This window comes from Pempheris klunzingeri, chromosome 3 (assembly GCF_042242105.1).
Source record: "Pempheris klunzingeri isolate RE-2024b chromosome 3, fPemKlu1.hap1, whole genome shotgun sequence".
Lineage (NCBI taxonomy): Eukaryota > Metazoa > Chordata > Actinopteri > Acropomatiformes > Pempheridae > Pempheris > Pempheris klunzingeri.
In genome coordinates, this window is record NC_092014.1 from 9578091 (window position 1) to 9602719 (window position 24629).

At 43.2% G+C, this 24629-nt stretch overlaps 1 protein-coding gene across 1 annotated transcript in view; it reads left to right on the top strand.

Annotated features, from left to right (window-relative positions):
- Window positions 1-24629, top strand: part of znf827 (zinc finger protein 827) — a 66079-nt gene that overhangs the window by 22498 nt on the left and 18952 nt on the right. The window contains exons 3-8 of the mRNA XM_070827514.1: window positions 912-1084; window positions 1380-1875; window positions 10050-10328; window positions 20583-20825; window positions 23647-23701; window positions 23896-23996. Coding sequence (XP_070683615.1) covers window positions 912-1084; window positions 1380-1875; window positions 10050-10328; window positions 20583-20825; window positions 23647-23701; window positions 23896-23996 — 1347 coding nt within the window. The remainder of the gene's footprint in view (window positions 1-911; window positions 1085-1379; window positions 1876-10049; window positions 10329-20582; window positions 20826-23646; window positions 23702-23895; window positions 23997-24629) is intronic.

A 24629-nucleotide genomic window follows, 5' to 3' on the forward strand; every position in this document is an offset into this window, starting at 1 on the left:
CATGCTAAAAAGGGGGTCCGCTCTAACCCGCGAGCCGTCAAGGTCGAGCAGTGCTGTAAAAACGCAGGTAGTTGTTTGGTCGGCAGACTGAAAAATGTGACCTTGATTATTGACTGTCATGTCTTGTTTTATTGTCGTCCCCTGCCAGTTCCACTGTAAAACTGTATTGCACGGGCATGTTTTGCACTCTGAATATATAAGGAAAGCTTACTCCCTTTTTCTAAAACATGGTTGCGATTACAGAGGAAATAGGCATGTTATGTACTAAAATACAGTAAAGGTACTAAACTTACACACATTTCATTTTATTTCTGCTTTACTCAGCTGAACTCAGAATAAGCAGAAGTAATTTTTGCATTGTGATCTTTGCTGTGCTTGGAGAGGTTGGGCCGCAGATGGCGGTTTATTGTTGCAAATAGGCAGTCTCGGGGTTTTACACCTCAGGTCAATGAATGGCTGAGCACAGTAATTTCACCAAACACTGATTACCAGATGTTTTTCAAGGAACGGCACTGGAATACTTATGAAGCCATCCTGACAGGCCCTTGTAGAATTTGTAATGCAATCATGCCTCTTTCTAATAAGACCAATTAAACAGTAATGGATGCCGGATATGAAGCCAACAACAATAATCGAGATACTAAAACATGCTTGAGTTTTTACTTCCATTGTTCCATTGCTTCCAGCTGGCATTTCCCTTTATAGTTTTTCACCATTAGGTGTGGAGTAGTTGTCTCTTTCATATTTGTGAATACTGTAGTCTGTATCTGGAATAGCATGATTCCTATTTCTTAACAGTAACAAAGCTCAATTTCAGCAACATGGTTTCATGCACCAAAATACATGATTGGCTTTTAAAACTCCATGAATGCTCTTTTTAAATGGTAACAATGTTCTTTGGTGCCCTCAAGGCTCTCCTGAGGATGGTGGCAAACCATTCCAGTGTCCCGTGTGTGGGCTAGTCATCAAGCGGAAGAGCTACTGGAAGAGACATATGGTCATCCACACAGGCTTGAAAAGCCACCAATGTCCCTTGTGTCCCTTCCGCTGTGCTCGAAAAGACAATCTCAAGTCCCACATGAAGGTGAGATGATATGGATTTTCTTCATCTTGTGACCCTCCACCCTTTGTCACCCTCACTCACATCATCTTTAATTAGCAGCTATTACGGCTCTTGGAATATAATTGTTAACATTAAAGGATACGCATGCTTTAGTTGAACTTGTAATATATCCTCTACAGGGCATAATTAAACACGACTGCATGTTTGTTGTAGCACCTCACTGATATGAAGCAAAGAATCTCATCTTTCCTCTTGATGTGCTGTAGTGCCAAAGAGAAGCTTTGATTTGACATTTAAAGGTGGCCTCCTTTTCCAGGTACATCAGCACCAGGACCGGGGTGAGACGTTTCAGTGCGAACTTTGCCCCTTCACCTCCTCCCGTCACTTCAGCCTGAAGCTTCACATGCGCTGCCACCAGCACTTCCCCCGCACAGACGTCAAGGTGAAAGAGGAGCTCACCACCGACACGGAGGGCGAGGGCTCCCTGATGGGTGACAGCGTCTCCGCAGACCTGAGAGGGACGGAGGTTTCCCCACTGCACTCAGACACTCAGCAGCAGACGTCCCCTCCAGTCGAGGCTTCCTCCAATCATGTCCACATCAAGGAGGAGCCGCAGGAGAGAGATCTGTCTGTGCTCTCCCCCTTTAGCATGTGCAGGGACCGTCCCAGCAGCAGTGCCAACTCCCTGGACCTACCAGGAGTTGGCGTAGGAGTCGGGGTCAGATCCAGTCCTAGTGGTCCAACCACAGCCTCCCTCTTCAGCCCAGACATCAGCACTAAGACGGCCACTGACCTGCTTATGAAGCTTTCAGGTTGGCAACAACTAATTATATATATTACTGTTTAAACCTTGTCAGCAAATGGTCATGATATGTGCACATGATGACATTTAAAAATGTTGACCAACAATTTGGCATCACAGAAGACCAAGACGAGCAGAAAATATTCAGGAGAGCTGGAACCAATTAATTCTTAATTAAGTCATTTTTGCTTAAGCGATTATTTGAACCATTGTCACATTGATTATTAGAATAGTAGTTAATTGACTAATCATTTCATACAAGAATATTTAGCAAACTTTGGACCGTTTGTATAATGGCAGCAGTCTGTAAGTAGTCTGTAGAAATTTAATGTGTAACAGCAGTTTAAAGTTAGTTGCTTAATTGCCTATAAAAAGGATAAACCCACCAATGTCCAGTATACACTGCAGTTAAAAGTTAGTGCTGTCCAAATGCAAGACAGATTTCATAAAATTTCAAAATTAAGGTTTTATAAATCTCTGAAAAACTTACACACACACACACACACACAGACAGACAGACAGACACACACATCGCTATCTTGACTCCTGTAATCCATAATTGTTTTTTCTTCATTGTACTGTTTTCTCAGCTTGACTTTGTAACTCCAGTCACTGCAGTTACACTTTTATCAAAAGTACTTCACTTCTTCCAAATTCGACATTTCCACTTCTACTTGTCTCCCCTTTCGCCTTAAGTTTTGTTTTGATTCTTCACTGTCACCAGAAATAACATTCGTAAGAAGTGTAAACAGTTTTATGTTTATCGTTTCAGATCAAGGCTGCAGTATGTCTCTGTGAGCTGTTTTTAATGGTTTTTAAAACAATGGCAGCCTAAAATGCCTGGGATTTGGTGATTAGACAGGTTTAGCTCTTGACAGTAGTAAATATATCAACTTGTTTAGGCATGTCATGGCCATGAACATGTAAAGAAAATATAGAATTCCAATGGTGTTATCCTTCATACAGAGAATTGATTAGAAATAGTTTACACAACATGTGATAAATCACATGTTGTCTTGGGTTCAGACACGTATGTTTGAGCTGTTGTTTTTCAGACTTTAATGATTATTGTTCATGCTGAGGACGTTAGGCATGCCTTCACTTGTACACAGGGTTATTCACAAGCTTGGTTTCTGTATCCTTCCCATGAGTATGGTAGGAAAGTAGGACACGGACTTTTAGCCTTTTCACAAGTACCACATGCCTTTTAAACTGGTTAGGGCAACACCCAAAGAATTCCAAACTAGGCCTTAGGACATTGATTTTAGTAAGACAAAATATTATGCATTTGACTGAATAGATTTTTTAATACAAATAACCTTTAGAACCACAAGACAAGATTAGTCTCTTAATAAACAGGTTTTAAACAAGCATTGATACTCAGCAGACAGGAATGTTTCCTTATGTGTATAAAAGTTTCATCATGTTCACTCGGCACCTACATAACAACAGAGGGTGTTATTGATTTGAGTTTTAGCACAACATTGTCTTGCCAGTGCACATACTGTATGTATACTATGTAATGCCATAGACATCTATAGTAGACAGTCACCGATACGAAGCCTTGAAATATTCCAATAACATCCCAGAAAAGCCTGCTCAGCCGATGCATGCACACATCGCTATGATCGATGCTCAATCCACGCACAAATGGTAGACACTGTGATGCCCAGCACATCTAACTGATTTACTGGCACCCTCTTTGTGTCATGCCACCTCTGTGTATGATGAAGGTGTGTAGGAATAAGCAAGAGAGACGAGACATTCATTGCATAACATGCTCAGTTTGCCGACTCCTTCATGGTATGCTTGGCATCTGATATTGAACTTTTTCCATTTTTAAAACTAAGGATTAAGTGCCTCCAAACATTCCCTTGCTAAATGATCAACAGCGACGTCGTTTTTTTTTTGTATTCATCAGTTAAAGTGCACCTCATGCAGAAAGTGTATCGCTGTGTGTACCGTCATGATTGGTAGCAGCAAAGTAGAACACGCACATGAAAATCAGCTGAAGTACCACTTTGCAGCACTGAAGTCATGACCTAAATCAGAGCATGTACAGTATGTTCATATCTAATCTGCTAGATAAATTGGCGTTTTTTTTTAACTATGCATTATTTACTTAAATATGTTGTATACATGACATATGTTGTATACATGTCACCCAAATGACATTACATTCTTCTACCATTTTTGAGATTATTTAGCCATCCTCGGCTTTGGATTTTTTTTTTCTTCTTTTCCACACATTTAAAATGACACTTAATGGCTGGCCAGTAGCACACCCCCAGTCCTCTGCTGTTGGCTACTGGTTAGCTTCACTGAAGTAAGTGGGGACTAAATGATTTGCTCAAGGGCACCTCTGCATTAGTTGTAGAGGGATTTATTTTTCTCACCCGCATCTTGTCAGCTGTCAGGGGAGTTAGCGGGGGGAAAATGCCTAGAGCTTGCAGATGCTAACAGTTCTCTTTGTGTATCGGTATTATTATGACTGACAAAATGGTGACAAATCTTCTAAAGATGTTGATGACATGAACTGAAATTTTTAAAGAAGTCAGGTTGGTGCCCTGTATTAAGGATTGTTTAGACCTATGACTAGTAGTAGTGTTAGCAGTAACATTTCCCATTCATTAAACTGTTTGTCAGTTTAAGGCTTAAAAATGATCACGTCTTTGAGTATTTTCTGCCATTAGTGAACTTGTAATGTTACATGTAAGCTTTAAAAGATGATGCAGCATTATTTCAACAAACTAAACAAACTTGACAAACATGCTGCTCTAAGGTATACTAGGACCAGACCATGTTTAGATGCATTTCACCATGTTGCAAAATATCAAAGGATGAGCTTGGAGACGGTGGCAAGATTGATGGAAAAAGGTTGACCGAGGTTGAGCGTCGGGGTCGAGGGCTACGGCTGCCACTCTTCCACTTAATGCTGTGTAATTAGATTGAGATCTTGTGCTAGGATGGGAGGAAAAAAACCCTGGGAACATTAGATTAATTAAAAATTTATGCATAATTCATAATTAAAAAGGAATTCATAATTTGAAATGATTAGCGCCCTCAGCGCCATCCTGTGACCCCACCAGGATGCACAGGGACTGGGCTGGCTTAGTTAACTCCCCCTCGATCTCGCACGCCCCGGCTCCACATGGGTGCCCCCTGGGTGCCAGTTGCACTTCACTCCCAGACTACACAATCAAGCCCAGGCAACTCCCAGAGGAGCCAAGATGGCTCCTCGCAATGTCAGTCCAGTGTCAAGTGGCGGACATCTTAGTCAGGGCATCATTCAAGGAGAATGAGGAGGGATATAAAAAGACAGAACGAGAGGACGTTGAACTTGAATGCATGATGATGGGTTTTAATGAATACTGCTTCTTTGATCACTAAGTTCTCCCTTTGTTGGGGGGGTGGAGTTAAAGATAGAGGGTTATGAAACTGAGAGGAACAGAGCTCACATCTTTGTGATCTGCCACGGAGCAGCCAGGGAAGGAGAGGTGAGGAAGTTCCTCGTGGGACCTCTAGACTCTATTTCTTTTGACCTCCCTGCCAACCCAGATTGAATGTGTACACGAGCAGCTCATCCCTCCTGCTTTTACACTGCTGTCTCAGTGCCTCAATCCCGCAAGGCCTGGGAGAGGGACGGGGGGTGGGTAAGGGGTGTATGTAAGAGGGCTGGGGTGGGGGGTATAAAAAGCTGAAGAGGGAAAGATAAAAAAAAGAGACAGCTAAAGTGACAGCAAGTGAAGGAGAGGGAGAAAGATGCAAAGAGGGAGTTGCATGGAGCTCTCCAGGCTTTAAAAGCCAGTGAACTCTTCCTGACCTCTGACATAATAAGCATATCATTTTTTGGGCTGCCCTGCTTTCCATTGAGTGTTATACTGATACCCTTTGATTTTTATCCTTGCACGCTGACACAACCGTTAGCTATCCAGTGTGATCCACATTTTGATTCAGAGATGAAAGCCACCGAGGCACTTTGAAATGCACAGCCCCTACCCTGTGCCCAGTGGACCCTGAGTTAATAATGACAGTGGGCACTGCATACCCTCCAAACACCACCCCAGCCCCCCGCTGTGGTGACACAGGCACAACGAGCTTGACCCTGGCTGGGTGTGAATAATTGGCATGCAGGGGGTTGTGGGAGGTGTTGCATCTGTCATGATGCTCCTGCAGTTGTCTTATTTATCTTTTTCCTGGGAGAGTATCTTGCATGCAATGTTTTGCTACAGTGAAATAAGGCACAAGCAGGATTTCAACACTGAGCATGAAACATCTTAAGCACATTTAAGGATGTTTTCTTGTGTATTAGCATGTCATTATCCCAGTTATACACTATATTTTTTCTATTTTTATACTTGAACACATCAACGCTATAAAGGCCTCTATAGTATGTTCAAATGTAGAAAGATTTGGGCTTTGTTGTACCACCTCTTGCTTGACACAGAATATTTACAATTTCGAAATCTTATCTTCAGTTTTGTTTCTGTGTGAACATCTAGATTTAATCTGCATGTCCCTTGCTTTCCAGCTCTGCATGAGCAGACACAGGCCGGCCTTTTGTGTGTGACCTCTGGTCCATACATCCCCACTGCAGCCATCAGTATCACTGTCCGGTGTCTAGCACACTGTCAGCTATTGTTGGGTTCTCAACCTGCCCCACGTAGCCCTGTGCTTTTTTTTTTGTCCGGGAGAAAACAGCAGCCAATTGTCAGAGGGAGAGCAGGCCGGCGTGACAGAGGTGGAAAGCTAATGAAGTTATTTGACGGCAGCCCTGGCCACGGAGCGAGAGGTGAGGTGGAGTGGACAAGCGCCTGGCAGCGAGACGGATGAGGGTTGGGAGAGAAGCGTGGCGAAGGGGAGAGAAACAGGGAAGCGAACGGTGATGGAAGTAGCATTGGTGGCAGGTGTCAGAAGGGTGTGATAACATGGAGACAAACTGATAGCATCGTCAACCCAGAGCTAGAAGCAGCCTTACAGTATCATGCACAGGGAGCTGACATTGGCCTGGGTACATGCTCACACAGGCAGGGAGCTCACAGAAGAGATGTCCAGTCACCCAGAGATGCCCGTCTCCTCCTCAGATCTGTGTTCACTTCACAAGATGATCTGCCAGAGACGGGATGCTCATGATGCTATTGTTATTGTGAAACTCTGACAGACAAAAGAACAAACTGTAAGCTTGGTGTTGTAGGCTGTTCCTGTTGGTACTGTACTCTTGGCTTTTTGTCATCGAGCCATCAGCTCAGAGGAGTAAAAAACTTGCCCATTGGATTCGGCTGCTAAATAATTTATTGGGCTCTGTAACATAGATTCTTAGTGGAAATACTCTATTTATAGCTTTAATCCAAAAGGTCACTGGAGTGGTGTGACTTTGTGTGTGAGTGCACGTCCTGGGGTTGTTTTCGTTCTCGTGAGGCCACAGAGAAGAATTTGAGAATCTAAGTTTGTGAGGAGTCTGTATTCGTCAAGTGTAGCCCAGTGACTTTATATGATTTTAATGCAGCATGACATAGCTCGCATACCGTTGAATGTGACAACACTGAATACGGATTCCTCCTAAGATATAAATAAGTGTGTGTTTGCGTGGGTAAATGGGATAGTGTATTTTTATGTGTGTTTGCAAGGCGGTGACCAAGTATGCTGTCCCTGTCTGATCCGACATGGCCCAACACGCTTCTAATTAGAGGACGTCCTTCCAGGTGCTGACCAGGTTATACTTAGCCTGCCCGCTGACATCTGACGGTGTGACATTTCCAGCTGGTGCCGTGTGCGACCCTGCGCCACTGCCCCTGAACTTGAAGGTCACTGTCCACCCCCCCACACACACACACCCCTCCCCACTCCCGCTCAGCCTCTTCCTTCTCCCCCTCTTGAACTGCAGCCCCGGCCCGCCATGGTGTGGCACTGTGGCATTGTGGCACCACATGGGTGGTCAAAACACCAGCACCTGTCCCCTTTTCCTGCCCTGTATCCCCTGTCCCTTAGCCCTCTATCCCTCCGGCATAGATCATCATTAATCAGAGGGGCCGGAGCCGGCACAGATTGATGATGCGGGCAGGGGGCGGCAGGCCTGTGGCGGTTAGAGATGTTAGGTGAGACGGTAGGGTGAGGAGCGGAGCAGATCTCTGCTGGGGCCAGAGGAGACTGGACAGCAGTCTGCCCAAGAGTGATAGCCTCTCTTATATCCATGCCCTGTCTCTGTGCGTGTGTGTGCACTCGCATGACAGATAGTCCTGGTAGTGTACAGATTGTTTAAAAACTGTTGATGTGTCAGGGGTTGGGAAGGGCGTTGACGCATTTGTACCATAGCCACAATCAAACCATCCTCCCCAACTGTGGCGTCTATTGGATTACAGCAAATAAGTTTTCTTATTTCAGAATGCATGACCATCACTCTTTCAAAGACATTATATTAGAAACGTGTTCTGCTGTGAGAACGAATAAACCTCGAGTTGCAGACATTTTTGCAGTTAACAAAGACAATTGAAAATGTAGAAAGCAAGCTCTGCCTCATTTAGTTATTATGCGCGTGTGATCGCCTGCCTTTGAAACTTCACTTTAGCAACGAGGCTCTGCTTCTTGACTCGTGAGAAACAGTCTAAATCACAACACAGTTGCAGATACTGTCGCACCCATATTGGCTGATTTTGTTTTCACTTTTGGCAAGCAAAAACATGACAACATTGCAGAGAACATGAGGTGCTACACACACTTCCTGCAAGCTTTATGCTTGCTCAAATCCCTGCTTCCCCACTTCCTTCTGTGGCAGGTAATTATCTAATCAACCATAATACGTCAAAAAGTTACAAAGTATAAAATTGTAATTAACTTATAAAACCAGACAGGAAAAAAAAATGAAATTTTTTATTCTTTCAATAACTTTAACTTGTAAGTTTCACATATTCAGATCTGTACTGCCAACAGCCAATCTATGTAATGAAGTACTTAGTACCATAATTGGAAAAATGACATCGTGCACCCATAGTAAATATCAGGTACCATAGTATCAGGTTACAATAATCAATAGTATCTTCAAAAGATCATCAAAGATATCAAGTTACTGTGCACAGACAAGTACAAAGCATTTGAAAACATATTCTCACAGCTTCTTTCTTGTGTGTCTCTTGTGTTTTACAGCCATTTTAAATTTCATCCATCAACAATTTTGTAAGCAATAGCCTGTGTAAACCTTCCTTTTAGCACAGAGTGTAGTGGAACGTGCTGAGAGACACAAAGAGTGGCGCTGGCCCCGCTGTTCTTTTCTTGGCGGCTATCGGAAGTTGCTCCATGTCTAATTATTAATTATTCATCTTAGGCGGATTAGATGTGGCCCAGTTTCTCTTGAAGATGACTTTAGAGCAGAGGGATCCATGTGACGGTTCACTCTCTAACCTAGGCTACACACTGCAGAGATGGCAGATATGGCTTCAACCGATTGCTATCGCTCTCCACAGAATTTATTTCATGTCCTCACATCTGAAGAGGATTCAGGCGACGTCTGGGCTGAGAAGGGATGAAGAAACCAGACTTAAGAGGAATAGAGCGGAGCATAATGTGTATAGAAATAAAAGGAATGGGGAGGGAGGCGGTGTGAAGGAGAAAAGAAGAGAGAAATGAATTGGGAATTTGTTGTGGATGCCCTAAAGACCATGAGAGAAGGACAGACATGAGGTTGCACCCCCTGTGTTGGCCTACAGCACGCCAACTGTGGTGTCTGCTGCAGTGACAGGACTGTGAAAATCCACTGTGGGCCACTTTGTTCCATCTAATTTGCATTTTCGTGTATACTTTATGTTGTGTATACACTGTATATAGTCCTGTTCACTCACAGGAAACTTTGGAAGTTTGGAAACACGGACATGAATGTCCTTGTGGCATATTACAGTAAACTTAAGATGCTATTGTGTCACAATAAATTTATATTAGATGCTCATCACAAGACGAAGGACGCAGTATGTATCCCCTTGGGTGCAGCAAGTTTTTAGAGAGCTTTTTCCCTACACTCACATGCTATAATAGAAAGACTGTAGAGCCTGCATATGGTTTCTTGTTATTAAAGGTTTAGCCTTAACACACAGCTTTCGAAATACCAACACACATCAGTTGTTTGGTGTCTTTTTGTCTGCTCTCGTCAAACTCTCTTTTCTAATACCTTCTCGTTCCTTTTCTTTCTCTCTGCAGCGGCCAACCAGAGGGAGACGCTCAAGTCTCCATTCCATCTAAAGGAGGAGCCCAAAGTAGAGGAAGCGTTGAGCCCAAGACCATCCTCGCAGTCCCACAGCCAGGTCCAGCCAAGCTTCGCTGGCACTTTCTGCCAGGATGGCCCAGTGGCGCCTGCAGCAGCCACAGAACGCCCCGGGCCACTGAAAACAAGGGAAGGAAGCCCCATGGCTAAGAACAGCTTGCTGAGCCAGGATATCAACGTTAAGGTGGCCTCTGAGTTGCTGATGAAGCTTTCAGGTAGGGTGTGTGTTCTGTATGTATGGATCTCTGCATGTGTGCGATAAGGGGGCATGCAGATGAGCTTTACAGTTCTGAAATTAACCCACGCAGCAGTCCACACAATTCTGTAACTCTTCCAAATCTAAGCTAAACATTAAATCTCTTGTCTTGAAATTGGATGCATATCCTGTATTTTCCTATATTTATGTATAGCAGTTTACACAAACACCCCTGAATTGTTTAAAAACAGTCACCTCAATGCTGAAGCATTCCGAGGACAATCCAGACTATGCACTGTGTTACTGTGATATTTGTGGTGCTGGTCGGCTGCTTGAGTTTCAGATCGGCCAATAGCAACTCAGGAGGTCAGCTGCAGGCCAAAAGGTTATAGCACTGACTGCCATAAAAGAGTTCTGTTGTTTTCTACCAGGGCACACCTAACCAAGCTGAAATTGGGGGCTCCTCAAAGGTGAGCCAAGTGTACCTGTGGGTAAAAAGTATATGTGGTGAAATAGTCTTTGTTTCTCTGAGGCCTCCGCTCTAGATGGTGGCTGTGAAGCCTCTGTGTCCTTGGTGATGATATTCGGGTAACACGTCTTGACCCTTCATTTTCTTTCTCCAGTACTCTTCAGTTCATCTATGGTTTTTATTCCAAGTTAAGAAGCAGCGCGTTAAGGATCAGTTCTGCTTTGTTTTGTGCAACAGTTTTCTATTTTGACGTCCCTTTTCAAAACAATGCCATTAAATGGCAGAGGGTGTGCTGGCCTGTTATGTTGAACTTAAAACTCAACCCTGACTTTCCCTTTGCTCCACGACAGACAGTTAAACAGTAAGATATTTGACGCGCACCATGTTTTAACCTGTGTGGACCACTCTGACATCACCCAGTGCAGCACGATTTAGCCTTTACTGCCTCTGGTTTGTGCTCACTAAGAATGTTGGTAACAAGTCCTCAGGCAGGGACTCAAATGTAGTTATTTATTTTGTAGCATATTGCCTGTGTGCTGCTTTTATTGGCATTATGTAATCTTTAAAGGGTTCGTTATTTTAAACCTGATCCCCATCTTTACATATTTTGGATTTGAAATAACAGTGAGGTACAAAAAGTTTGGGAATTTCTCCAGGAGATCACAAAACGGGCTGCGATGGCTGCAACGTAATCCTTTGGGGCAACCACGCCCGATCAAATGCGTCCACTGGAAGTTCTTGTTTTTGCCACTGGCAGGCTCAGATTGTCATTTGAACTGTCTGACAACATTACAGAAAGGATCCCTACAGAGATGGACCTGTAAGAATCTTTATTTTAAACCAGAACCAGTTGCTGTCTTCAAAGCCACCAGACTCCACAGACAAAAACATTAATGTCACCTCAGAGCATTGAAGTTGCTGGTCTGTTGCTGCCTCAGGGGCCCTTTCTGTAATGTTGAATAACAATCTGAGCCTGTCGGTGGCAAATACAAGCAGTTTTGGTTTGATGGCATGCAATTGCAAGAAATATGCCACTACAGCCAGTTTCACAGCTGCTGGCAGAGGTGATCTGCTGGACCAATTCCAAAACATTTTGTACCTAGTAGTCATTTTGAACCCAAAATATGTAAAATTAGAGCCCAGGTAAAATATTACAGAAGTTACCCTTTAACTACTGTTTTGCAATGACTGTACACTTTTGTTCCTTCTAAATAAAGTTTAAAGCTGCTGCTTATTTTAGTGCACATTCAAAATGACTACTAAATGCCAGGTCCAGTTCAAGTGTGTTATGGACAGGTGTTTGTCCACTGTGGGCTGCTGGAGTGCATCTCTCAGGCAGTCAAGAATCGAATTTGCTGAAGTATGTATCAGTATGTACTAACAGAGCTATAAGATATGCAGAAAAAGGTTGTTTTTTTTCATAACTTAACAATTCATTGCAATACAGGCATGCTGTATGCATTTTCCTCAATTAAAACATGTTTCAGATTGTAGTTAATCTAATACCTGGCAGGTGTCATGACATACCTTTTTGGTTTTAGAAACAAAAAAAAATGCATACTGGTTTCAACATTGAAATGATTTTTATGCTACAATTGTGGAGCCGTAAAATCTACAATGTGACACACGTGTCCAAATATGTGTCCACAATGTTAAAAACCACAGAGCAAATGGCAGTCGGATGGTGGCGCAGTGGGGTGTTGCTCCATCCGCGGCTCTTCATCCTGTGCCAGTGTGTGCATGCTTGACAGACACCTCACACACCGGTTGCCATTGTTCTCTATGGGTTGACTGGTGTTCAGAGTGACTCATGCTGGCTGGGAGCTCTGTGGTACTACACGTGTGCTGCTCCAATGCCTGCCCCCAGGTCACGTTTCCCTGTGTGTGTGCATGTGCTTTTGTGTGTTTGAGGAAGACAAAGATGGCATGATTACTACTTTAAAACAACTGAAAAAACTAATTTTAAGATTTTTGCCTTTTCATCAAATTGGTGAGAGTAATGTAATTTCTCCACTGTACTGCCTCCATCTTTGTTTCATCACTCTTATCCCTCCCCATCACTTTTGCCTTTTCCAATCCTTGAGCTGATTTCATCCTGCCAGTTTATTTGGACCTCAAGCAGCATGGACAGCATTTATCCCCTCCCATCACTTACACTAGCTCTGCAAGGTTGACCTAGGTTAGGGAAAGATGCTGCAGCGTTCATCCGTCCGCTGGCTCCCTCTGCCCCCTCACACAGTCCTCGGAGCGCAGTGCCGTCCATTGCCATGGCAACAGTGGGGGCGGTAGATGGAGAGGGCTGTCTAGAGTGACAGCCTTGACAAGAGTCTGGACCCTCAAATGACCCTGGGGGGAAGGGAAGGAGAAAGAGATAGTGAGGCGGAAAGGAGAGAACCAGAGAAAGGTCAATGCCGTTACAGTCACGTGTGATTACGGTCACGAGGTTCAAGGGCATCTACAGTGTAACCTCCCTCTGTCCCCTGTTAAAGGTCAGCCATAGAACACAATAATCCAGTAAGGATACTTGAATAGAGAAATCACATCGGAGTTTAGGCTAAGCATTTTCTTTGTTCAAAACATCACTATTTGTCTGTTTAAAAAGGGCTTATTTTCTCATTCTTGCTTGTCGTACAGCAAATGGACACAGCCTAATTAGATTTCTGCTGCTCATCCCTCCTCGACCATGGCATTGGACAGTCAGAGCAAGTGGGGTTGTCATCATCACTGCCCATTGTGCTGTAACATGAGTTGCATCATCTCTTATAACTAGGTCACTTCTTCTTCTCTCTCCTTCCCCCCTCTCTCCTCTCTTCCTTATCAAACATTGGTTGGTCGTGTTGAGTCGCCTTGCTAGCGCTACCTCCCCCACATCTGTTTAAAACCAGGCTGCTGGTGTCTGGGGGCTAATTACGCCGGGCTAAATAGTCCCTGGCGCCAGCGGCTAACGTGTCCTAGCAGATGGGCACTGGTGTTGCAGGGCAAGGGGAACATGGCGTCACAGGAAGGGAGGGGGATGGAGGGGGGTGTAGGGCCCTAGGTGGTGCCCTGGCAGACTGGCATCGTGTGGGTAACAGCCGTGCCACCCACTCACCATCCAGCCACCCTCACTATAGGTGTGAAATCACACTTTGTACTCGCTTAACTCATTCCTCATTCCTTAGGAACAGGCCTGCCATCTCTGAGGACATTTTACAGGCCCTCTCCCCTCTACAGTGCTTGTTACCTTGCTAATAAAAGTTGCATCAAGCAATTTTGACCACTGAGAAGCAGAAAGACAAACTGACGGCAGCAAATTTATAGCTTACGAGGATCTTTTTGTTGGTAATATAGAAAACGACAACCTACTTTTAGATCCAGCAGGAACAAAAGAACATTCAGTCTGTACCTTTTCTGGTTACTAATCAAATGTAGGTTTGATGTTAAGTGGTGTTTATTCCTGGTTTGGTCCACCAGCTCTAAATGATGGTTAATACCGATGGTTTTATAAGACACCAATGTATTGTTTTGGTTTTAAATGAACATCGGAGTACTCGGCTGAATGCGGCAATAAGCTGGAAAGTGGGTGTTGATTTCCAAAAGCATTGGCAGCTCCTGCAGCAGTGGCCAAAGCTGATTGATTGAGTGATAATTAACGCTGTTTATAATCAAAGGATGCCAGCTCCACCTGGCTTCTCCTCAAAAGACTTTACATGATTGGCTCCACCGTGCGAGCCGCAACCGACTCACATACCACATGCTTTCAGCATACAGTGTGGGTATTGTCACTGTCAGCTTGACAATCTGACAGCTACATGGCTCCCCGTCAAGAGTTTTCTGTGCTCTTATTTCCTAAAAAGACAACTCCAGACTTGCAATTTAAAATTTTTAGAATACAACAGACAAAGTTGCAGAATACCACGTATGCTGTAACAGACCAGTCTGATGTGTGCAGGTTTTTTTGAAGCACCTTGGTTGGTTGTGCATTATTTCCCTGAGGTAACCACGGTGGATCATGGTACGTAATGGCTCTGCTCTTCGGCACAGTACTTGATAGAGATAGAACACATGCTGGGCATCTCCTGCTGCCTTCAGGTGGCTGTAGGGATTTAGTCCACCAAAGTAGGAGGCTTTCCTAAAGTCTGAAAGCAGTTTAAGATAACACATACAGACAGGCTGATTGACATTCTTGCTTAAATTAAATTAAACTTACACAGTGGTTGCATAATGTCTTTGTTTGCATTATTCAGCATTATTATGTAACTGGTGCATATTTGCATCACACACATTCATTGCAATTAATGGTAGAATGTGCACATTATTAACTCCTAAGTGATGATGCACTGAAAACAAACATGGTCCTTTTTATTGCTCTTCAATATTTTCAGCATTCAAAAAGCCAGTTTTCACCAAAACACCAGAGTGCCTCATTGTTCGAAGCTTACATGTCACAGCGTTACAAAGCGCAGTAGAAGCTGAACAAAATGTATGAAAACAGTGGTTGGCCTTGTCAGCAAACGTCACGTGGCAAAGAAAAAGATTTAAGCTTAAATCAAAGTAAAATAACAACATCAATGCCACCAAGCCAGATTAGAAATGAGTCAAAAACTAAGCAAATAATACTTATCAGATTAAAAATATATATATTTATACATATTAAAAACATAAACAGCCTTTTCTCTTTTAGTTACACACATAAAAGGATTCACCATTTTACTCAACATAGCTTATCAAGTCAGACTGTGTAAGCAGTTTACCTTTCTAATTCACAACACTGGCATTACTGTACAGCATTACAGTATTGTTAAGCTCTGCTCTACTTTGACAGTGTCCTCATCATGCCCCCTCAGTGTGGCCGCTAGCTGACCTCTCTTACTCCCACCCTCCCTACCTCCACATCTCTTTCTTTCTTGATGGCCTCTTATCACTGCCTATAGTTCTATTTACAGAACTGCAGAGTAAATTCATTTTCCCCTTGCTATATATGTTTGTTTTTTTTTCCCTTGGTAGGTACTTTTATCTGTGGACAGAATTACTGATGCAATAACTTGTTGTCTTTTTCTCAACTTTAAGTGATAAAGCTGTACTTGCCCTGAGTGAGCTCTGGCTTGTGCCAAATGTTTTTGTTTAGGACTGCTTCATACGGGCCACATCTTGTTCATGACGGGCTGTTTATCAAGCACGCTGCTCTAGAGTCAGATGTAGCCGCAGTTAGAGACCGTTGTAAAGCTGAACTACTGAGAGCTAGCTGGTCGAGGATCAATTGTAGCAGCAGCTGTCTGTGAAGTCTGCAGGCAGGGCTGCTGTGGCTCCCACATGACATGCAGTCTCCACACTGCAGCCTTTGAAGCGCCTGAACTCTTCACCCCTGTCTGAGCAGGTCGGCTAGAGAGCAGGAGAATAGAGAGATTGAGAGAGAGAGAGGGATGGGGGCAGGGATAGAGAGATGTGGAATAACAGAGCAGGGAGAAGGGTAGACTAGGATAACGGGAGGGGGAGAGGTGGAGAGGTGTCATTTAGGCTCTAGCCATCCCTCATCCTTCTGTCCTCCCCCAGCTCTTCTCTCTCATGCAGCTTTCTTCTTTCCTCTCTTACCCTCGGGTGTTCTTTTTCTGGCACAGTTTGACAGTTTTTTTTCCCCCCGTCTTCACCCTTCCTCTTTGCCTCTCCCTCTGTCTGTCTCCCTCACCGCCTGTCTTGTTCCTATGCTGTCGATGCATCACAGTGGTGCAATGAATTGACTTTGTGTGCATTAAATCACTAATGGTATGTGACCCCTTTGTCTAAGTGTAGTTACAAATCTGCCCTGGGTCTGCACCTTCCTACTGTATATTCTAAGCGAAACAGGCTGTCACGTCCACGCAGATTCAAGTAGACATTTGAGGTCAAAGTTGATCACTAAAAACAGAACATCGCACAAACCCCAGTCACTTTTATTCTGACTCAAAACTGAGCTAGTGGTGCTTCAAAGGGATTGTGATATTTATAGTGGAATAACAGAAACTTGGCATTTAGATCACATTCATATACATTGTAAAATTGTGCAACATGGTTTCCACTATGAACCACGTAGAGCTTAAGGAAGCTTCCATTTGCAGCCTTTTACTCAATTAAGGGTCACATTTGGACAAACGTTTTAACCCACCTAATCCAGACAGATTTAAAATCCGACAGTTGTCATTAGTTTGTGAAGAACAGGCAGCGCTTCACAAATGGGATTCATGTGCATTTGTTTAAGCAGAGGCATGAATCTTAAGCACTGAAACTAAAGCTCAAAACTAAACGTTCACTTCTTATTTACCAAACAAACAACAGCCAGCAGAGCAAAGATCTGTGCATGCGTGCAAGTGGGCTTGTTATACCTGTTCTGAAATTTAAAAAAAAATGTTTCAGTAATTCACGGTTTAAACTTTCAGGAAAACAAAGCATGCTCGTTGGAGTTTAGCTTTAACAGATTAGAGAACTTGCTTTAAATAGGACAGTGTATCCCTTTCTTTCTTCAAACGTTGACGCTTAAATCAAAAATGAAGAATAGAATTAGAATAGTAGTACTCCAAGTTACACTGGGCGGTGTTCTTCCTATATAAAGGACAGCCAGCCAAACTCATATTCTTCTAAATCTGGGCATTAATGTCAAAATGTAATAAATTAGTCTATTTGTAATAAAATAATACTTGTGAAGTTTTTCATTTTTGTCAAACATTACTATGAAAACGGTGTTGGGATTTTATTCAAAAAAATCACAACATAAACCACTTAATACCAGTTTGGAAATGTTTTGAAAATATTTGTAGAAGTAATATGAAGAGGAATTGGAGCAACACTGACACTAAAGAAAAGCTCACACACGCACACACACACACACACACACACACACACACACACACACACATTCTTCCAGTCCTGATTCTGTGGCCTAATGGCAGCTGGTGTATCACAGACAGGAGGCTTCTGCACCAGAGGGGATAACACATACTCACATAGACACAGAGGGCACACACACACGCTCTCTCTCACTTACAGAGACGCACAAGCTAGATCCAGGCAGACTGAGGGCTGCTTTTTATGGCTTCAGAACATTAGGTCATGACCCCGACCAAAAAGCCATAGCTATTATCAGTGTGGGAGTAAGGCCACATTTTCTATTTTTTTTTCTCTGTTTATTTATTTTGTGACAGGTAGACTTCTGATTTGGCCTGCTGTGATGTGATGCTTTCAACATGCCGTCTGTGTGTTCACGATGAAATATTTTCTCCCTGTAATGGCTCTTTGGGTTGTGAGCATGTTTGTCCCAGCACTGGCAGCTCAAGTACATATAATGTCCTTTAGTACGTGGGTGTGTGTTTGTGTGTGACTGTGTGTGGTTTTGCAGCACAGCAGTCCTCTCAGCCTCTGTCGTTAGAGTGGTGATCCAATGATGGAAGCTTGCGTGTCCCTTGGTTGACCCTTACAGAGCAGTGCCCCCTACCCCCTCCGCCCTCCCTCTCCTCCTCTGCTCTGCCCCTCCGTCAGCCTCTCCTAGGTTACTCTTGGCCAACTCTGGCCACCTGATTAAGGGATTAGTGAGGCTGATGGTTGTCAGTGTCCCCCACATGCTGGCTACTACCACTAAACCAGACACCTGGACCTCAGGGAGGAGGCATGGGGGAGTTTACACTTAAACTCATCCACATAAGCACAGAAGTACATAACCTGTTTGAGCAGATACTCTTGAATGCTCACACGTGCGCACAATCTACCGTGCGTCCGGCCTGGGTGTCTCACACTGGCCTCGTTCAGCAGAGGAGTGGAGAATGTGAGGGGAGGGGTGGTAGGGGTAGTACAGGGTTACTGTCCCCCCCCCCCATTCTTTCTCCAGTTCCTCTAACCTTCCCCTGCCCCTCCCACTGCTCCCGATGCCCTGCCAAATTCATATATCCCATAATCGTGCTGAGTCGCCATGTCAGCAGTACTGTATCAACCCCGCTGCTTTGTCTTGCTCCTGCTTGTCACCACACTGAGACACTGCCTCCTGCCATCAGCACAGTCAAAAGATCAGATACCTAACATTTGCAGATGCTAAGGGGTGTCCTAGACAAGTTTTTTTCCCCCCTCTAATCTGATTTGTTTATTCATTTTATTCATTCATCATACAGCTGCACACTGTATACTTACTGTAGCCCAAAGTTGGCCCACATTTAATCTAGTAAATCTAGCCATAGAGGCCATTAGAGAACCAATTTCTGACAGCGGAATAGCTCTGCATTAAGAAAATATAGCCTCCCTCACAGTCTCCTTTTAATAGTTTCCAATATTTTTTTATGGCAGTCTTTGCTCTTTTGTTTAATATCCGTAACGAGAGGAAAGTCAGTGTTTGATTCTGCAGATCAGCTCGGGACATTCCTAACAGATGCCATTTGGACTATTTTTAGCCTGCCTTTGTTGCCTCACCTTTTGAACTTGCATGAGAAGTAAGTCAACATCGACACTGGAAGTTATTGTAAACATATATTCACTGCTCCCTTTAGTTTTAGTGTCTTTCCTGATTACTTCGTTGAACCTACATGAGCTGCCGAGGCCCTCCCCCAAGCAAGAGTGTGACCTCCCGGTGCCCTCTTGGCCTAATAATTACACAGCAAGATGCTAACCGGCTCAGCGCGGCTTTAGCACCAATGCTTGTGTTTTGGCTGTTATTTGGATTTTCCTATTTTAGCTTTAATTCCACTCATACTACATCTTCAAGCATGCATGTCTGATGCTTTCATTTACTTTATATTCAAGGGAAAGTCGTTTTGTTTGGAATATTCAACTTGACCAATGGTGCGTATTAATTATCTAATACAGTATCTGAGAAATCAGATTAATGATTTATCTTCTGTCTAACTCAACACGCACAACATCTATTGAATATCTCTCCGTCCTGAAAGAGGGATCCCCCCTCTGTTTCTCTTTCTGAGGGATTTTTGTGGATTTTTTTTCATATCTATATCCGACTCAGGCTGCATGATTAAGATTGACTTGACTTGTACAAGATAAGTACTTCTGTCAGGTGATTTGACAGGAAAAAAGTCTTTATTTGATATGCAGGTGCACTGTAATCGTCTGTGTTCAAACTGTTCTGTAGTCATGAGTTATGTGAAACTGACATACAGTACGCATGCTATGGCATTTTTCAGAACTTCATTAATTATCCATAGACCAATTGACTTGATGATGTACTTTATGTTTTGGGATGTTTCAGAGTATTTTTCATTTTGTTTTATTTTAAGTTCTCAATATACAGTTTAATGGCCTTAATGCACAGAATGACCAATACATTGTAAACTAATGGTCCTGAAATGAATACTAACTTTAGTTACACACTCTTTCAATTGTTTCTATTTTTTCTCCATCATATATAAATGTAAATATAGTGGAGTTCAGTAGATGAAACACCTTTCAGTGTAATTCTGTCTAATTAAGACAAAGACCACAAACTCTAGTAGTAGCAGTGGTCAACAATAACCTGTGGTTTAAGAAGTACTCGGATCTTTGACTTAAGTAAAAGTACTAATACTAGAGTGTTAAAGTTACAAATATGGCTGTATTGCAGCTATATTTGCTGTATTTTTGTGACATTGGAGTTTTACTTCTTTTGACGTGAGCACTTCTTGAACTAAAAACATCTGGGATGTTTAGAGAGATGTTTACAGGGGAAAGAATTCATTAAGTGAAACTGCTACAATAACAGCTCAAATCTGAAATCTGAATCTGTGGTGCTGAATCTCAAATGTGCTTTTTTTTTTACCACTGCCGACTCGCTTGAATCAGTCTAACCAGTGATTGTCCTCTTGTTCTATCATCATGCAGAGAACAACAAAGACGCCCAGTACCAGAAGGTGAAAGTAAAGGCAGAGCCCATGGAGGTGGACCCACCCCCTGCAGAGCTCACCCCACCTGCCTCTCACCTGCTGGCCTTCAGCACTTTAGGGGCGTGTGAGAAGAGTGAGCCAATGAGTAACCTCCCAGAGACGTTGGCCCGCCCCCAGAAAGACCTCTTCTCCCAGGACATATCGGTCAAAATGGCCTCCGAACTACTGTTCAAACTGTCAGGTATGCTCCTTCATCACATGTCAGGCAGACGCCGTTCGCTGATCAACAGCAGAGCCACAACACACACATGCACAGAAACATGTCTTCTATTCCCCCGCAGCACCGCAGCGTAAACCTTGGACAATTTTTGATACTCACCATAAAACCTACATGTTTCCATTTCCATCCTCTGTTGGCTCTGTATTAAAGTCAAGGATATGTGACACGCAATGACATCCTGCTTTTTACCTGCATGGCCATGAAAGTGACATTGAAGCAGCAGACAGCTGTTTGTATTGCTAGATTAAGACAGAGCTTTGAGGTGGAACCATAGCCCCCCAGAGAAAAGGCGTGTGTGTGTGTGTGTGGGAGTTGGTGGGGGGGTCAGGCTTGTAATCCCGGGCTGTGACCCCAGTGCTGTCCAGCCTCTGATTGCTCTGCATAAATGCCATATAGAGAAACAAGCTCTTGTAAAATCTTTTTTCTCTCCTTGCTCTCACACATATTCACAAATTCACACATTGACAGTCTTTCTTTCCCACACAGTCTTGCATGCACACCTTTACACACTCACACAAGGCCCCATGGGGAGTGGTGTCTGCACAAATGCCCCCTCTTCCCTCCTCCCTCTCCTCCTTTCTCTCTCTCTCTCTCTCTCTCTCTCTCTCTCTCTCTTTCTCTCTCTGTCCCTCCCTTGACTCGTTTTCAGACATGCCGGCTCAAGCACACTTGGCTGCACACGCTCTCCCCCTGCACTTCCCCTCCCTCCCTCCCTCCCTCCCTTTACATTTCTCCCGTGCGGCATCTCCATGGCAACGTGGAAAGAGACCTCTGTCCTTGGCGAGCAGTGTGACGGAGTGGGGTGTTTAGGGTGGGGGTGGGGGGGTGGGGTAGCGGGAGTGGGGGGGCTGTAGCGGGGGGCAGAGGATAAGGAGGGTAGAGAGGGCAGCAGGGGTACCCAGTATGCCCACCCAGGGAGACCAGGGCATCGCTAGCCTGGCAACAGCAACAACCGCCCCCTTAGAACTGGGTCTGAATGCAAGGGGGACTGGAACAGAGTGGGCTGCTGTCACACAATGAGCAATCAATATGAATTACCCAGAGCAGTAGGACCTCAGAGACACATCAGTAGCAAGGTCGCTCTGAACACTGAGATGGTTGCAGCTTTGAAATTCACTTCAGTACATCGCCTTGAAACTCACACATATGGCTCCATTCTCAGGCATTTTGTATAGTGCTCTTTACTGCTTGAATACTGAAACCCATTGTCTGTGTGCTCACATCAGGTGGCTAAGAAGTGGTATAAGCTGATTTTACAATTCTCGTTTTAGTTACCACTTAGCAACCTCTCAAAATCATTTTGGTTTACAACTCAACCACTCTTTGATTAACTAAAAATGGATACTATGTGATCATAAAGAGCCTCAACCACCTTGTTGTAAAACAGGTGTGTTCTTAGGTGTCAGAAAGACGGGTCTGAACATTCCCCAGACCGTGAAGTTGCAGGAACCTGAAAGCCATCAAAGGTTTTGGGAAAAAAACGATCAATTATTGACCCTTTTGGCTCTTTACATGAGTGTTTATTTGCAGGATTTCCTGCATTTTATAGTGGAGGCTTCACCTCACAAAGAGAATGCCTCTGCTAATGTTTGTAGACATTATTACATTTTTGTGGAATGTAATTTTAGGCTTGTTAGGCATCAGGAGCTGTCTGATTCATCACAGCATGTAACTGATTGATTGATCGATTGACTACATTCCACGTTGCTATGTTTGGGGTTTTACTAGACACAAGCGATCCAGCCAGGTACTGATGTGTGAACAATCGGGCACCAGCTTTAAGTTGGTTTGATAATCACCATTTGGACACATATTTTGTATTTAATTCTCCTAAAGCATTGCCATGAAATAATATGTGTCTTAAGACTTTTAACAGTATTTACACTGAGCACAAATCTGTTAGGTAGATCTGTACAATGCAATCAAATAAAAAAAAAAATCCTTGGAATAAATTCTAAATCCTTCCTCAAGATAATAATCTTCACTTTTCCTTGACATTGTGTTCGTGCTGTTGATTCAACTCTTTCAAAGTTTTTGAGGCCATTGTCAGTGGTCCTGTATTAAACAAAATGTTAAAAACACATCTGCGTGCGGCTGGACTCTAGTATGTACATTGAAATAAAATATTATAAGCACACGCACACACACATGCGCCATCTGGGCAGTCTAATGCAGCCATGGACATTATCATTGTTTTCTTTTTAAGAGTCATATCGGCGTTGTTGGGCTAACTCTCAGCCCACAGGTCGGCAGGCCCATCACAGTGTCTCCCACCACTCCAGATGGCCGCTGCACCCCTGCTGACTCGGCGAACGAGTTAAACTTTGAGGAATCAGAATCATATATTGTTTCTTTGTCTGTTCTGTAATGGCCAATGTGCAGCGAATTTTTATGACATGGTAACTATTTATTAATGGACAGAAGCAGCTCCTCACATCTGTTTATCTGTTCTCTACAGTGGAGTCGGGCCTTAAAACATAAACATAAACTGAGCTTGAAAATTCATTGTTGACCTTCAAAAGTCTAGTTTCTCAACTCAAGGTCCATTTACTAGCTTTTTTTTGATGCCACCAACCATGTTCTTCATCATCAGTAGGGTTGGCTTATCAGTGGCCATCATTTGACCCACACAGTAACAGGTGGTCATACATGGAAAGTATACTGTAACTCCTGTGTCTGTTTAAGGGCCAGAATTGAATATATAGTACAACAGAAGTGCTAAACTATAAACACATGTTGTATTGATTGATTTGATGAGTTTGCTTTTTTTTTTTTTTTTCAGAAAAAGTCAGCAAATCCAACAACCATAAAGACAGCAACATGGTGGGAATAAACAGGTGAGTCGGTAATACTGCACGTGTTTGCTGTTTAGTTGTGAAATGTTTTGCCTTCTAAATGTTCATCTCAATTTTCCATAATATGAATTGGCTGTTTATTTATTCAAATTCATTATAGATAATAAACTGTGTAAATATAGTTTGAATGAATGTTTTCACAGTCATGTAACTTATTATTATGTATCCTGTTTCAGTCCATTTCTGGACGAGTGCTTCAGACAATCACCCTTTAACTCGCGCTCCAAGAGCTCTTCCCCCGCAGAGGCCAGCTCCTCTACCAGGGCAGCATTTCATGGTAAGACACTCACAATCTCACACACACACACACACACAGGAACATAACTAGAGTAGGAGCAGAGGAACATGGACATGTCACTAGCCGTTTTTTTGGCAGGCAGGAGATGGATGGGCATTGTCTTTGCTCATACTGTGTCACGTGTGTGTCACACATTTTCAGGTTCCAGCTTCTCAAATATAAATAAATATTTGCGATTTTTCTTTGTCATATTTGACCGTAAATTGAACATGTTTTGGCTCCGGACTGTTGGGCAGACAAAATAAACAAATAGTTGGTATCATCCTGGGTAATTTTTTTACATTTCATAGACTAAACTAATTGAGAAAATGATTGTCAGATGAATCGTTAATGAAAATAATTAGATAGTTGCAGAAACAGTAACAGTGTATTTATGTTTATCCATGTTTGCTGTTTTACTCTTGTACACAAAGATTATCTGCTCCAAATACCTAATAAGACAGAAAAGTAATTTGCAGCTGACCAAAACAAGGAATAATTAACTTAAGTCAGTATCGCTGCATCCTTCATAGTACAGTAGCTTCAAACAAAGTGTCCAAAGCTTCATGTCATTCTACTGCTTGGACAAGTAATTGATTATGCAGAGATGATCCTTATACACACACGTACATG